The sequence below is a fragment of the Trachemys scripta genome, chromosome 2 (assembly GCF_013100865.1).
Source record: "Trachemys scripta elegans isolate TJP31775 chromosome 2, CAS_Tse_1.0, whole genome shotgun sequence".
NCBI classification, from domain to species: domain Eukaryota; kingdom Metazoa; phylum Chordata; order Testudines; family Emydidae; genus Trachemys; species Trachemys scripta.
The window spans coordinates 222,980,838-222,997,644 of record NC_048299.1 but is presented as its reverse complement, the minus strand read 5'-3'; the positions used below and the strand labels follow the sequence as shown (position 1 = coordinate 222,997,644).

The 16,807-nt window shown below is 44.8% G+C and overlaps 1 protein-coding gene across 11 annotated transcripts in view; it reads right to left on the bottom strand.

Moving 5' to 3' along the window:
• The window catches only part of TRIM55 (tripartite motif containing 55), a 60,156-nt gene that overhangs the window by 36,366 nt on the left and 6,983 nt on the right, over positions 1-16,807 (bottom strand). For 10 of the 11 annotated variants that reach the window (XR_004644749.1, XM_034763010.1, XM_034763011.1 and 7 more), the window contains exons 3-7: positions 15,609-15,774; positions 13,705-13,800; positions 1,722-1,955; positions 305-327; positions 58-182 (exon numbers count right to left, since the gene is read on the bottom strand). Coding sequence is in view for 10 of the 11 variants with exons in the window: in XM_034763010.1 (XP_034618901.1) it covers positions 58-182; positions 305-327; positions 1,722-1,955; positions 13,705-13,800; positions 15,609-15,774 (644 nt within the window). In the remaining variant the exon portion in view is untranslated. The remainder of the gene's footprint in view (positions 1-57; positions 183-304; positions 328-1,721; positions 1,956-13,704; positions 13,801-15,608; positions 15,775-16,807) is intronic. The other variant, XM_034763017.1, reaches the window with a different exon arrangement.

The window sequence follows — 16,807 nt, the reverse complement described above, 5'->3', positions numbered from 1 at the left end:
GTAAATTGCACACAACTGAAAAGAAAGAAAGCAGTTTTGGTCACATCGCTAACATACCTCTGTAAAAGTCAATTTCTCTTATTATCTTTTCTTCTCTATTGAGATTGACTGTGAAATGGCTCATATTTTCATAGCCAGGCTCTATTTTTTCCATCTGAAATGCGTTAGATGCTTCAGTAATTCTAAAATAGAGATATTTTGTCATTTACATTTGCATTTGGGTTGGCAAATAAATGTTTACAAAATGGATAATTTATGATAAATAACAAAAACATACACTTCCTTTCAAATGGGAAGTACTTACTTTTGTAGCAATGCTTTGACATTCTGTGAAAACAAAAGTGAAATGACTGAATGCTTAAAAGGTTTGTTTTATTAAACAGGTTTTATACTTTGATACCTGATTCTTACATGTGCTGTTTCTAAATATGCTAGCTTGAGCTCTCATGATAAATGAGAGCTCTGAGGCCTATGAATAAGATTAGACTGAGGTTAGAACTAGCTTACATGTGAACAACAGAGTGTTTTAGGCCCTAATTCTCATTTACATTAAGACCCCTTTATACTGCTCTGGAAGTGTAAAGTATAAATGTGAATCAGGCCCTTAATATCTGCTTTTATTGAGATAGATACATAGGCTCATATGCTGTGCACACACAGTGGCAAAACTGAAGCTGACCAGCCCAACCAATATTCCCTCCCGGACATGACCCACATACTCCTGCTCTCCTTGACAGTGACTTCTGTTTCCTAGAAATTGGACTGGGTAAACTTTTCCTACAGACTAATTTATCCAATGCATTGTGCCCTTTTGCTATGTGTAAATGAACTGAGGATAGACTTTTGAATTTTTACAAAGTTATCATTATTTATAACTGTTCCGTGAACATTTCACTCTAGCATATTTCTTTCTCGGACTATGTCTGACTATTCACAGTGTGTGATTGGTCACCTCTCGTTCTGACGCCTTACAGTTCCACATATCCTACAGAGGGTTTTCTGCCCTTCAGGATGAATTCTTGTTCCTGCACATTGTTCTTGTAAAAAAGATCCTCCCTGCTGGGGGGTCAAATGGGATTTTAAGATTCCAGGATGGAAAGTCACATGAGACCAAATCCTACTTGACTGAAATCAATGGGAAGCTTGCCACTGGTTTCAGTGGTAGCAGGTCCAAACTCATAGTAAGAAGGAAGAATAGTTTTATAGTTAAGGAATTGGATTGTAACCTAAAACTTCTTGGCCCTGCCATAGCCTGTGTGACCTTGTGCAAGTCACTTAACCTCTCTGTGCCTCAACTGCCCATAGGCAAAATAGGGATAATAATACTCCACTACCTCACAGAGGTGAAATGGCTAAATCCATATATAGAATCGGGGGGGGGGGGGGTGCTCAAATATTGCAGTGCTGGGGATCATATAAATATATATGAAAATATTATTTCTGCTTCCTGGTTGGATGACTGAAAACTTATAAACAGGACAACATTTTTGGTGTGAATAGAAAATGCTCGTATTCTCGTGCTTACCCTTTGCTTGCATGTTATTCAAATGAAGAAAAATCATTTCTGCACATTGTTGTGAATGAAAACTCGTTTGTGTATATGTTCACTGGGAAGTGAACAAACAGGGATTGTGCTTGAATTGAAAAGTGAGTCACAATTTGTTTGTGATTAATTTCCCCCACTGTTTTCCTACCTCTGTTTAGAATCCTCTGAAATATACCTGCAAAAACACTGCCATTTCTGGCTCTTCCATGAACTGGATTCCTGATTCAACTAGCTTAGACACTGTCTCCAAGTGATCTGCATACTTTTTCATCAGGGAGCGGACATGTTCCAGTTTCTCCTCTTGGTTTCTAGTGATTATTTGTGTCATCTCATTTTTCCTTTCTTCCAGTATTGCATACAGATAATCAAATTTTTCACACAGTTGCTCTTTTTGTCTTCTGCAGCATTCCTGTGAATCATTTGTTTTATGTTAAAAGTGTTATGTGGCTTAAAAGTGTTTCTATTTTTACAATTACTTGGAAGTGTTTTCATCAAAGAAATCCTTTTCTGAACAATACAAGGTTTTTTTAAAGACCCCAGAGACTTTTGTAATTTTCTAAGTTAAATCTGTTTGAACAAAAAGTTTTGTGAATACTTGTGAATATTTTTAAAAACAAATAGACTATTTCATTTCCAGCATTCTAAAAAAGGTGAAAGACATTTGTGTTATGTTTGTAGTAATACTTAAGAGTTCATAGGAAAATCAGGAAGATAATTGTTATATTAACAGCCAAATGAGCAGAACAGGACAGATCAGCTCAAATGAGTTCTAGAAAAAAATTCCATCACTACCAGAGCTCCTGAAATGCTACTGAGACTGTGAGGTCCTATTTATCCTTTACACTTAAGACCCTTTTACATCACTCAGGTAGCATGAAGGGGCTTAAAATGGGTGTCAATTATACTACTTTTACTGTGCACTGAATGAGGCAGAGGTCCTGTGCCAAAAATAACATGTGGTCATGTTATCATAATAATGCACAAAATAGGAGCAAATTAAGGTTCCAACCTAAATTCTAGCTTTTCCTAACTTTCAAACAGTTGACTTTGCAACCTAAATAATATTTCTTTAGTATAGTTATTTTTACTGTAGTAAATATGCCTGTGCTGTACCTATGGTCGTTCATGTTGTCATTTTAGCAGAACTCACAGGCTAAAAAAAGGTTGGGGTTGATGCATGTTTGGATTGAACATAACCTGCAGTGGGAAGTAGTGTTGGAGAATTTATATGTGGTGCTCTTCCCTAGGAGTAGTGACTGAACGAACTCCCCATGAAGATTTGGGGCCACTATGTTGCTGACATCTTTCAAATGAGACATAAAACTTAGCTCCTGATCCCTTGTGATAGTTAAAGATCCCACATGATTTTTTGCAGTAGTTAGGGGTTTATGACAGATGTGCCAAAATCAAATAAACAGTTGTTGAGTACCATTGTATTTTCCCTTCCTCCTTTTCAGTCTCTTTCCCCTTCCCCTTGTACATCCTTTACAGTTTCCCTCCCCATTCTTTTTCCTACCTAGCATATCTCTCCTTCCTCTTGTTCCACCCTTGTCCTCCATTTCAGACTGTCTACAACTACGTTCCCTGAACCTTAAAGTAGGTCATTTGCTAGTGGACATAGCATCAAGCATCATTCCACAAAAGGGGGGTGTTAAACATTCTTCATATCACTATGGGTTGGGGGATTGGATGACCTAAGAGGTCCTTCTCTCTATATATATAATCTGGTATTTTATTACATTAAAATTTGCAATCAGCATCTATTACAGAGGTCATCGGTAATAAACTCTGTATGTCCAGGTTGCAAAACAGTTTCCACTATGCCCTGTTTTCCAAAATATTCACATTTTGTGTTGAAATTTTTCATATTTTAATCTGTGTGAACAGTTTTTTGGGTTTTTTTTAAGTCTGACCAAACCACCTCATCAGTTTTTGAGTTATGAGTAAGTAAAAAAAAATACACTCTCTAATTGTAAAAATTTTCACCACACTTTTTTAAAAACAGCTACATTAAAAAGAGCTACAAGATGAGACCCGGAACACTCATCATTAAGTCCTAGTGCCATTGCTTGCTTTGAAAAATATTGGCTTGATTGACCAAAATTCTGAGCATTTGAAAATTGTATACTATGGTAAGTATCATATCTATACAAATATAGACAGGATTATGGAAATTCCTACTTTATTTATTATTTGACTCTCACATTTTATAGTCCTAAATATTTGTTTCTTTTTTCATTATGGTTTACCATTATATAGATTTTTATACTTCATTGTGGCTCTCAGAAGAATACGTGAAATTGTGTTACTTTTTGGTAGTTTGTTGTAATTTGAATATATATTGGCCTGTTTTTTAAAACTTTGCATAGAAACTGTAGCTAAATTTAGAACTGTGGGCTTACTGTTTACAAGAGCTAAAAGCAACCTAACCACGTACTTTCTGTATTGCTCACTCTAAAGTAGTGTAAGTAGTGCAATGTGTCGACTTAAGTAGAGGATAGGAAAAACCAGCAAGCCTGATTCTGGGGTGTCTTGGTTCCACCTGTTCATCTGAGCCTTCAAGGTCAAATTCAAATGAAGGTCATGTGATGGCAAGAAGTATGATTTGTCTGCAATGAGAAGTGGAAGCACTATGTAAAGTTGTAATCTCTGTTTTCTGTAATCTCTGATTTTACGGATGCAAAGCCTGTTAAGGTGTGTGAAGGTAGACGGGCTCTGCACTTCTTGTTCTATCAATCTCTATTTGTGATTTGTAGTTCAAAAGGTGGGTTCTACATATGAGTGAATGACTCTGAGAAAGCTAATTTCAGATATTGCTGTATTTATTTATGTATTTTTTTAATGGAGTGTTCTCTGTAAACTTCAGTTTAGATGTTTGAAGTCTTGGTTTTGGATTAACTAGTCAAATCTGAAGGGAAAGAAATCTAAGCTTTTGTACTATTTTAATTTCTACACTGAACTTACTTGAAAGGCTCATTTCTGTCTGCAAACTCCCGATAGCAGCCAATTTCATCCTTGCAATGCAAAGGCTTCTTGACTACAAAGTTTTGATTTTGCCGCTTATACCCTCTCTCATTTCCGTGGGTTAACGGTTTTATATTCTTTGAACCAAATTCTGGACATTATCTGTTCTTCCTTACTCTGGTTGCACAGGGAAATAGGTGCCCTTGGCAATTATGCATTGGACTGTGGAATTCATTTTTTTTTGCCAGTTAGAACCTATAAATATTGTCTTTACTGCTATTTATTTCTCCTATTTGGAGGGATCAGGAGGTTATTTCCCCCCCTTCTTTTGGTGTGCGATGGGTTCACTGGGTGTTTCATCAGGGTCTGACCTTAAAGTGACTCTCCATATGGGCTCCTTCCACGGCCCGTCAAACTGTGCTGCTCCCAAACTGACCAGAATAGTGATCTTTATTTGCTCTATTGATACAAACATCTTGGAAGAACTGCATGAAAGACACTTGTGCTAGCAAAAGAATGAAATCCATCCCAGCTCTCTCAGAGCAAAAGCCTTACCAAAAAAAAAAAAAAAGTGGTCTCCTTGCAGTACAACTCATGAACAAGTAGTTTACTTTCAGTATACCTAAAGCAAGGTAAATAAATACACACACTCCTGAAATGTCTGGGGAGATAAACTACTGGTGAAAATACGGATCTGTTCTCCTCTTGGCTTCAATGGATAGGATGAGTCTGCAGATGAATATCAATCTCTTACACCCCAATCCTGGGAGATGCTGTGTTCCTGATCCTATGTGCTGATTTCACTGAGAGATGATGGCACGCAATACTTTCCAGGATTGGACCCTAACATCTCAGTCATGTTCCTATGCTACTAAGTTAAAGCAACAATGTCTCTAACTATTTCAGTCTACAAAGACACCCTTCGGTCTAATATAATACACAAATGTAATTAGGAGTTGCCAGGCATGAGTTTCTTCTCCCTTTCACATCAACCATATTGAGGTCTCTAATCTGCCAGAGTAAATGGGCTTTTGCTAAGACTATCCTTTTTGCAGTACCCTAACAGTGTATCTAACCATTGTTCTGTGATCAAATATGTGCTCTTTCCCACCTACATGTGCTTGACCTCTACCTGCCCTTTGGCTCACACAACAGAAGAAGGCAGCTCTCCATGAGTTGAAAGACGGTACTCAAAGAGCAGTTATCAATGGTTCACTGCCAAACTGGGGATGTACCTAGTGAGTCCCACAGGGATCAGTCCCGAGTCTGGTACTACTCAGGATTTTCACTGATGACATGGATAATGGTTGATGGTATGCTTATAAAATTTTCAGATGACACCAAACTGGGAGGGGTTGCAAGCATTTTGAAAGACAAGATTAGAATTCAAAATGACCTTAACAAAATTGAAGAATTGGCCTGAAATCCACAAGATGAAATTCAATAAAGACAAGTGAAAAGTACTACACTTAGGAAGTAAAAACCAAATGCACAACTAGAAAATGGGGAATAACTGGTTAGGTGGTAGTACTGCTGAAAAGGATCCGAGGGTTATAGTGAATGACAGATTGAATATGAGTCAACAATGATGCAGTTGCAAAAAAGCCTAATATAATTCTAGGGTATATTAACAATATATATATATATATATATATCACATATAAGACACAGGAGGTAATTGTCCTGCTCCACTTGGCACTGGTTTGGCTTCAGCTGGATTACTGCATCCAATTCTGGGCACCACACTTTAGGAAAGAGGTAGACAAATTGAGGATAGTCTGGAGGAGAGCAACAAAAATTATAAAAGGTTTAGAAAACCTGACCTATGAGGAAAGGTTAAAAAACTGGGCATGTTAGTCTTGAGAAAAGAAGATGGAGGGAGAACCTGATAACAGTCTTCAAATATGTAAAGAGCTGTTAAACAGGACTGTGATCGACTCTTTTCCATGTCCACTGAAGGTAGTGCACCCCACATTCACCACAGTAATATGATTATGGTATGATTATGATATAATTATGTGGCATTTTGTACAAAGTATGCCTTGTGAGGTATCATTCTAAAAATCTTAATCTGCCAAACATTAATATCTCGTTGGATTGTTTGTGCTATCAAGTTATAAAGTTTTGCTATGTATGTGTTACTGAAAGATGATGTGAAGTTGAAAACACCCACAAAAAACGGTTACCTACCTTTTGTAACTGTTATTCTTCGAGATGTGTTGTTCACGTCCATTACACATTAGGTGTGCGCGTGTCACATGCATGGATGTCGGAAACTTTTTCCCTCAGCGGCTCCCGTCGGGCCGGCAGGGCCCCCCCCCCCGCCCACCAGAGCGGCGCCCCGCTCTAGCGTATATATATCCCTGTGGGCCCGACCCTCCCTCGGTTCCTTCTTGCCGGTGACTCCGACAGAGGGGAAGGAGGGTGGGAAGTGTAATGGACGTGAACAACACATCTCGAAGAACAACAGTTACAGAAGGTAGGTAACTGTTTTTTCTTCTTCGAGTGATTGTTCACGTCCATTACACATTAGGTGACTCAAAAGCTTACCATTGGAGGAGGGTAGGAGTCAAGGAACAATTGATTAAAGCACAGCCGTGCCGACCACCGTGTCTTCTCTGGTCTGATGATGGATTGCGTAGTGGGCTGTGAATGTATGCACCGACGACCAGGTCGCTGCTTTACAGATTTCCTGGAGTGGAACCTGTGCCAAGAAGGCCGCCGAGGACGCTTGGGTCCTAGTCGAGTGAGCCCTGATCTCCGGGGTTGGTACGTTGGCGAGCTCATAGCATGTGCGTATGCAAAGCACAATCCATGCTGACAAGCGTTGCGCTGAGATAGGCTGGCCTTTTATTCTCTCTGCAATGGCAATGAACAGTTGCATCGACTTGCGGAATGGCCTGGTCCGTTCCAGATAGAATGCCAAAGCTCTACGGACATCGAGGGTATGCAGGCTGCAGTGGCTTGGATCCGTATGGGGCTTAGGGAAGAACACCAGTAAACAAATGTCCTGCCCCATATGAAATTGCGTGACCACCTTCGGAAGGAATTTGGGGTGCGGCCTCAGTTGCACCCTATCCTTATAAAAAACTGTATAAGGGGGTTCCGAAGTGAGGGCTCTCAATTCCGATACCCTCCTAGCCGATGTGATGGCCACTAGAAACGCTACCTTCCCCTTCCATGAGAGGTGCATGAGGGAGCAAGAGGCTAGGGGTTCAAAGGGTGGCCCCATGAGTTTAGTTAGGACCAGGTTAAGATTCCATGCAGGGACCGGCGGGCGCAAGTAGGGAAAGACCCTTTCCAGCCCCTTGAGGAATCGGACTACCGTGGGGTTGGAGAACACCGAAACCCCCTACTCTCTGGGGTGGAATGCCGATATGGCGGCCAGATACACTTTAATTGAGGCGGGGGTGAGCCCTTGATGCTTGAGGTGCAGCAAGTAGTCCAGTATTGATGGGACGGAGGCCTGTAGAGGCTGTATGTGATGAGGCTCACACCAGTGGGAGAACCTCTTCCATTTGGCAAGGTAGGTCGCTCTTGTGGAGGGCTTCCTACTACCAAGAAGAATTTGCTGGACCTGGTGGGAGCACTGTGTTCTGTAGTGTTTAGCTAGAGAGATACCACGCCGTGAGATGTAGCAACGGTAGGTTTGGGTGGAGTAGGTGACCACGGTCCTGCGTGATGAGGTCACAATGGAGGGGGAGGGCAATCGGGGCGGTTACAGACAGTTCCAGCAGGGTCGTGAACCAATGCTGGCGTGGCCACGCCGGTGCGATGAGGATGACTGTCGCCTTGTCCCTGCGGGTCTTGAGCAGGACCCTGTGGATGAGCGGGAATGGTGGGAAGGCATACCTCAGGCTCCCGCCCCACTGAATCGCGAAGGCATCTGCCAATGAGCCCGGGCTGAGGTTCTGGAATGAATAAAACTGCGGGCATTGGCTGTTGTCCTTGGTGGAAGAGATCCACCTGGGGAAACCACCACCTCTGGAAGATTGAATGTAGGACGTCCTCTCTCAGAGTTCATTCGTGCATGCGGTAGGACCTGCTGAGGTGGTCCGCTAACCCGTTTTGGACCCCTGGAAGATATGCTGCCAGCAGGTGGACTGAATGGGCTATACAGAAGTCCCATAGGAGGAGCGCCTCGTGACAGAGGGGAGAGGATCGGGACCCGCCCTGCTTGTTTATGTAGAACATGGCGGTAGTGTTGTCCGTCAGAACTGACATGCTGTGGCCTTCTATGGTAGCGTGAAAGGTCTGGCAGGCAAGGCGAATTGCCCTTAACTCCTTCAGATTGATGTGAAGCAACTTTTCCTCCCTGGACCATAAGCCCTGGGTCCGCAGGTCCCCAAGGTGCGCCCCCCAACCCAGGTCCGACGCATCTGTTACTAACATCAGAATGGGTTGCGGGGTGGGGAAAGGGACTCCTTCGCAAACCTGCTGCTGATCGAGCCACCAGCGGAGGGAGTTCGACACCCGAGCTGGGATTGTCACTACTAGGTCTAAGGGGTCTCTGTTGGGGCGATACGTTTGGGCCAGCCACAACTATAACAGTCTGAGTCTTAGGTGGGCATGTCTGACTACATGTATGCAAGCCGCTATCTATCCCAAGAGTTGCATACAGCATCTGGCCGTGGTCGTGGGGAATGTTGGATGGAGCTTACGACCCTTTGAATGGCCAGGAACCGTGACACTGGAAGGCTTGCCCGTGCCGCCACCGAGTCCAGGACTGCTCCTATGAAATCCAGTCTCTGTGTGGGGATCAGTGAGGACTTGGGTACATTGACCAGTAGACCGAGCTTGTGGAATACCTGTAACGCCAGTGCCACGTGGGAGCGGACTTCGTCCTCTGACCTGCCCGCGAGGAGCTAGTCATCCAAGTACGGGTATACCTGCATCTTTCTTTTTTGAAGAAAGGCTGCCACCACGGACATGCATTTCGTGAACACTCACGGGGCTGTTGCTAGGCTGAAGGGCAAGACCGTAAATTGGAAATGGTGTTGGTTGATGGTGAAGCGCAGGAACCGCTGGTGGGCCGGGCGGATGGCGATGTGAAAGTACGCATCTTTCATATCGAGGGCAGCGTACCAATCCCCCGGATCCAGGGATGGGATAATAGCGCCAAGGGAGACCATACGAAAACGTGCCTTGACCAAGAATTTTTTTAGTTTGTGTAGGTCCAAAATGGGACGGAGGCCCCCTTTTGCTTTGGGAATGAGGAAATATCTGGAGTAAAACCCTTTCCCTCTTAGGTCCGGAAGGCCCTCTTCCACTGCTCCTACTTTGAGGTGGGTCCGCACCTCCTGCATAAGGAGTTGCTCGATAGAGGGGTCCCTAAAGAGGGACGGGGATGGGTGGTGGGAGGGAGGAGGCAAGGAGAACTGAAGGGTGTATCCCGCCTCCACCGTGCGAAGGACCCAGTGGTCCGATGTTATACGGGACCAAGCACGGTAAAAATGGGACAGGCGGTCCCTAAAACATATAGGAGGATCCGGTATAAGGGTCGGTACGCTGTCCTCGAATGCAGCTTCAAAACCCTTGCTTATTTCCCGGCTGCAGTTTGCCTTGGCCGTGGTTTTGGCCCTGGTTAGGCGTGTTGTTACATCTACACCTGTTATCCCTGCCCCTTCTGCGGTACGGTTCCGGTCTAGGACGAGGGTGGTATTGCCTCTGCAGCGGTTGGGGCTTAAAGGGTTTCCTCTGTGTCACTGGGGTGTGCATTCCCAACGACTTGAGGGTTGCTTGAGAGTCTTTGAGGCTATGCAATCGGGCATCCATCTGGTCTGAGAACAAGCCTGCCCCTTCGAACGGGATGTCTTGCAAGGTGTTTTGTACTTCTGGGGGAAGGCCTGAGGCCTGTAGCCATGCCGAGTGCCTCATCACCACTCCTGACGCGATTGTCCTGGCTGTTGCGTCCGCGGAGTCAAGGGAGGCCTGCAAAGAGGTTTTGGCTACTGCCTTCCCCTCGTCCACCAGGGCAGCGAACTCTGGTTGTGAACCCTGGGGCAGGGAGTCCTTAAACTTGGAGACTGATGCCCAAGAATTGAAAATGTGTCTGTTCAGAATCGCTTTTGGTTAGCAATCCTCAACTGGAGGCCCCTGGATGAGTAGACCTTCCTCCCAAATAAGTCCAAGCGCTTTGCCTCCTTGGCCTTGGGGGCCGGGGCTTGCTGGCCATGCCGCTCTCTTTTGTTGACCGCAGAGACAACCTGCGAACAGGGTGCTGGGTGAGAAAAAAGGAAGTCAAACCCCTTGGAGGGGGCGAAGTACTTCCTCTCTACGCCTTTCGCAGTTGGTGCGCTGGAGGCCGGTGTTTGCCACACTGTCTTATAATTCGACTGTACTGTTTTTATGAGCGGGAGTGCAATCCTGGAGGGGCCTTCCAGGATTAGGATGTCAACCATGGGGTCCTCCTGCTCTACAGTCTCCTCCGCCTGCAACCCCAGATTGAGGGCTACCTGGCGGAGCAAATCCTGGTGTGCCCGATGGTCAATCAGGGGAGGGCCGGACACTGTCATGCCTGCCACAGCCTCATCTGGTGAGGAAGAAGAGGTTAGGGCCTTCTGTGTGTCCTCCTCTTCCAGCAACTCCTCCCATAGTGGGCGCTCCTCTGGGATCTGTCCTATAGTGAGGGCCTGAGACGGTGCCGGGCTCGGTGCCGAGTCGGCTCTTTCTCGCTCCGGTGGTCTGGAGACCGTAGCCTCCTTGCGCAAGGAGGGGCGCCCTTGCGGGGAGTGGGACCGGTGTCTCGAGGGGCCAGATCTCGAGGTCCTGGACGAGGGGCCTTGTTGGTGATAGGCCCAAAGGGTCCAGAATGGCTATTGTCTTCGCTGGCCCCACTGTTGGTGCCAAGCGGCTTCATGTTCCCTACCGGCCGGTGCTCTGTGGGCAAATCTGCTGGACTGGCCCAAGTCTGCCTCCGAAACCACAGACGGTGACCTGAATGGCCACGGTGGTGCCGGTCCGGGGTCGGAGAGTAGTACCTCCATGACCGGGACTGAGAGTAACGTCTTGCCGACCTGGACCTGGAGCGGTACCGATGACCTCGGGACCGGGAACGACTGCAAGTGGTCGGTCTCGGGGATTGCGTGGCTGACACGTCCCAGTGCCCACTCGAGTAGGGCTGCTGGGTCGGTGTCGGGCGCTTGTTGGGGCCCAACAGCTGTGCGGCCCTCTGCGCCGAGGGTAACCGGGAGTCCACTGAGGTGGAGTTCAACCGGGAACGGTGCCGTGAACGGTGCCGAGATGGTGACCGTGATGGGCGCGCCATTGCTGGCTTGCCTCTGGACGGCCGTCTTGGTGGATTATCTTTGGCTTGGAGGGGGCCCACAGCGGACAATTCGATGAGGTCCTTTGCTGCCTCAAACATGTCCGGGGTGGAGGGCTGTTCCAAAAGCTCCTCCAGCCCTTTCTCCTCACTCGATGCACCTATCCTGGGGCTCGATGGGCCCCTCAGCGCCGGAGCCACTGGCACAGGGATCTGTTCTGGGGTTGCCACTCCCTTAGGCGCATTCGAGGTCTTTGCAGGCGCTGCCCTCTTATGTGGGGAGTGTCCTCGGGCCTTGGGTTGGCCCTTCGATTTTGCCGGCGAAGATGACCGGTGCCGGGGGTGGTCTTGCTGTGACGGTGCCGTCAGCTTATGGTGTCCCGCCGGTGCCGGATCACAAACCGATGCCGGGGCACTCCATACCGAAGTTGACGGTGCCGTGGCCTGATTCGAAATGGAGGGCTGTAATGCAGCCTCCATGAGCAGCTGCTTAAGGCGAAAGTCCGTCTCTTTCTTAGTCCTGGGCTTGAAGGCCTTACAGATCTTGAAGTGCACTTTTTGGTGTGCTTCCCCCAGGCAACGGAGGCACGAGTCATGGGGATCGCTTATCGGCATAGGCTTGTGGCACGTGGCACAAGCCTTGAAGCCTTGGGCATGTGGCATGCCCCGCCACCCAGGGCCGGTGTTGGGATCGACCAAACACCTAACACAAAGGAGCTTAACTACTACTAAAGAACTGTTAACTACTAAGATTAACACTAGGTACGAAAGAACTGATACTGCTAAGAAGAACACTAACTATTAACGCTAAGGGACACTCTCAAGCGAGAGACAGAGTTGTTCCAACGCCGTCACGGACGGTAAGAAGGAACTGAGGGAGGGTCGGGCCCACAGGGATATATATACGCTAGAGCAGGGCGCCGCTCTGGCAGGGGTGGAGGGGGCCCTGCCGGCCCGACAGGAGCCACTGAGGGAAAAAGTTTCCGACGTCCGTGCACGCAACGCGCACACACCTAATGTGTAATGGACGTGAACAATCACTCGAAGAAGAACTAGCATTTCAGGTACAACAATGAAGAATCTAGATGGCGCTGATGGCTCATCAACAAAGACAATAAACCATAGAAGAACTTAGCCTTCCTGGGAATGCTTCAGACAGCCTATGGATAATGGCTGCTATGACTCAGCAAGGCATGCATGGGCATGTGACCAGACCACATGACACTGAATTCCATTTTGGTACTTGTATTTTTCCACAAACTAGGCTGGGAACTTAACTTAAAACAAAGGGTTCCTGCAATATGGAGAGACTATATAAAGTGGGGAGTGACATCATGACTGGCCTTCACTCCCCCACAACTCAGCACCTGAAAGAAGCTCCGGAAGACAAAGAACTTGGAACGGAGGAAGGGAATCCAAGATGAAAGGCAGATGTAGCTTGTGCCTTAAGAATCTGCAAGCCTGCTTGTATCATCAGTCAGGGTGAGAAATTGCTAATTCAAACCCCATCTATCTAGTATATTATGCTTAGCTTGCAGTTTTGTTTACTTGCTAGGTAGCCTGCTTTGATCTATTTCCTGTCACTTATAATCACTTAAAATCTATCTTTCTGTAGTTAATAAACTTGTTTTATGTTTTATGTTAACCAACGCGTAACGGGAGACAGCCACAAATCAGGGGAATAGTTTGTGAGATTGCTACAGGATGTGAGGAAATCATGAGAAGCTTAAAAAAAATTCCTGCAAGTGTGAAACTCAATACAGTATCATCAGACTTGGCAGCACTGTTGTAATATATACAGTCATTTGGCAAAATAATTTGGGAACCTGTTGGAAGAAGCAAATTATATAAATGCATGAAAATTATCATTAACAACCAGATATGTTCCTGCATGTCACATTCAACACATAACTCAAGCTGCATTACTTACCTCTACTGTCCTGCAGGTCTCCTCCAGTTGACCTACTATTCCTTGCACTCTGTCATTACTGCCCACAAGCACTGCAATGCCATCACTGAGTTCAGACTAAACAGGAGTAGGAGAATGAGCATATGCAGAGTTAATAATATGTACTGTCTGCAGTTTTACTTTATATGCTTTCTTCTCATGCGCTGTTCACAAAATAGCACATTAACCTGAGATGCAAAGACAGTGGATGAGTGGCTCAGATCTAGAGCTGATTGAAAAAATTGAATTTCCATCCTATGGAAAATTCTGGTATTTTGACATTTTGTTTCCATCCTGAGCTAGAATGAAAATTGAGACTTTTCCTGGAATGAAAATTTCTAAAAAATTGTGAGACGCCTTGAAAGCCTCTAAAAATGCACTGGAAAAAATGTACAGGCATATCCATTTGTACATGCATAAAGCACCTTTTGAGCAGGCAATGTGGGTAATTAGGTACAAAAATTTGGTTTTGCAGCAGTCTCAGGCAAGCTATTCACAGTGAATAAATTATTCATTAATTTAGCTCCTTTTTCTGTTCCTGAGTTATCTGTGAATAAATTATAATTTGTATGAATTTGTTAACTGGCCAAGCTTGCACGGCCTTACACTCACCGTGCTAACATTTAGCTGTAACATGATAACTTCTGAATGCCACACCCAATCCATTCCAAATGTCTGGGAATATGTGAGGAATCAGTGGGCAGGAACCCCATTGATTATGGTGAAAACCAGAAAAAACAAAAACAAAAAAAAGAGGGAAATGGGGGATAGATGGAGCCCCTGGCATCCAGTTAGCAGAGCTACCATGTTCAACCACCTCTGTAATTGCTGGTTGATGGCAGCCACACATCCCTCCTAACACAACACCCCTCATCTTAGCTCTGCCCATCCTCCCAACAAAGTTTAAAAAGGTTTACACACTGAATGAGAAAAAAAGAAGAAAGAAGAATGGTGCAAGGCAAGGGAGCAATGGAGAGGCATGAAGGAAGGAGGAATTGTGTCCCACACAGAGCCCCTGGAATGGGGGGGCAGGAAATGAGGGGGCAGACAGAACCCCTGATGTGTGTGTGCGGGGGGCACGATGACAGATGGAGGACCCTGGTATGGGGGAAATGGGAGAGCATACAGAACTGCTGGCCTGGGGTGAATGGGGGACCCAGGAATGTGAGGGAACACAGAGCTCCTTATCTCGTGTAGATATCCCAGTGAGTCAGTCTTTAAATGAATACTGTATTAAAAATAAATAACCAAGTCTTTTACTAGTGACAGTAATGGCAGAGGATACAGGGCACACAAAGAGCTGCCAGCTATTTAACATTCCTAGCAAAAAAGGGTTTTCCCCCTAAAGATCCCTATTTAAACAGAAACAAGAGAAGCATCCAATATAAAACTATTAGACTTGAGTGGGGTTGCTCTCTCCCTCACTTCTGCTGGCAATCCTGCCTGTGCTCATGGTCTAAAAGGACTGAAAACAGAGTCTGAGAAATGTAAAGGGAGATCAGCTTAAAAATCACACGTCTGTCTGAAAGTATTTCCTTACTATTATTACAGCTAATATGTATGTAATTATAAGTGAAAGAAATTAGACAGGAAAAATATAACTTTTCTCAATTTCTTGTAAAATATTTCACTCTGTAGAGTCGGTTTCTCTGGTGATTTGTCTGGGTCTTTCACATGGCAAGAGGGGAGAAAACAACTTAAAAAAACAAAACAACCAAAAACCGACACCACAGAAATATGAATTGTAAAACCACAAAATTGGCAGGGCAGCTGAGGGGAAGATTTTGCACTTTGAACTTTCTTTTTTTTAGCTGACTAGATTTCATGTAGACAGTGTCCCTTTAAATTGAGGGGGTCATTATGATTAGAAGCAAAAAGATATTTACCTTTTGTCGCTGATAAACGTTTTTGAGAGGAGCAACCTGGCAGTCTTTATGGGCACCAAAAACTTTGCACATTGAACATGTGGGTATTTCACAGTTTAAACAATAGATATTAATTTTCTCATCCTCATGCTCTTCACACATTGGCTGCTCAGATTTTCTTTCAGGTCTGTGAAAGTTATCATTAAACACATTAAAATAGTCACTTGCTTACTTGCTTTACTGATCTTGATAACAACACCTGTGTCCTTCAACACAAACAAAGGGATAAAAACAGTACCTGAGATTTCAGTCCATAACCACAAAATAGTTTAAACCTGCCAACCAGTGGTGAATAAACAAGTGCAGGTACTTGTAATCTTTCCTGACACAATATGACAAGCTGGGAAGCATGACTTCATTGTATGGCGCTTATTCGGGAAAGTGCCTGAGTATGTAAACCCACTGAAGTCAGTGAGGCTACTCATGCACTTAAGTTAGGCATGTTGTTTAACATCTCTCTGAATCAGCACCTACATGCTTGAGGTCTTCAGGGCTCAGTCATACAAAAAGTTGAGCAATCTGGCCTTGATCTGGTAAAACACTTAAGCAGGGTCTTAATTTTACACAAGTAGTCCCATAGGCGTCAAAGGAACTTCATATACTTCAAATTAAGTCCCTGTTACAAATTAAAGAATTTAAAGACACTGTGCTTGGCACCATGCAAGATTGAGACCTTGGGCCCCGTCCATACTAGCCTAGGAACCAAATTAAAGAATCATGTTTGAAACTGTATTTAAAATGAGCTTAACTCAACAAGTTTCTAACATGGACTTTGTAGAGTAGTTAACACTGCTATACTAGCCACTGAGGATAGAGCTTACATAAAAAATGCCCCTTGTTTACAGGAGGGCTACATAGGCTACAACACAACTTTTAATATCATTTTAGCATGGCTTGCCTCAGCCAAACTAGCCAATCTGTCTGCATAACGAGTCAGTTTAGTTGGAACCATATTTAAACTATTTCTTTAATTTGAGTCCTGATCAAGTGTAAATGGGGTCTCTGTTTAACACATTCCATATTCCCAATGCTTCCCTTATAGAAAAGTCCTATAGAATTTAACACAGGTGAAGACAATTGCTCCACAGAAATTTAATAGTTTATAGAAACTACTCTAAAAACCTATAGAACTGAACAAAGAATGAGTTAGTTTTCATACT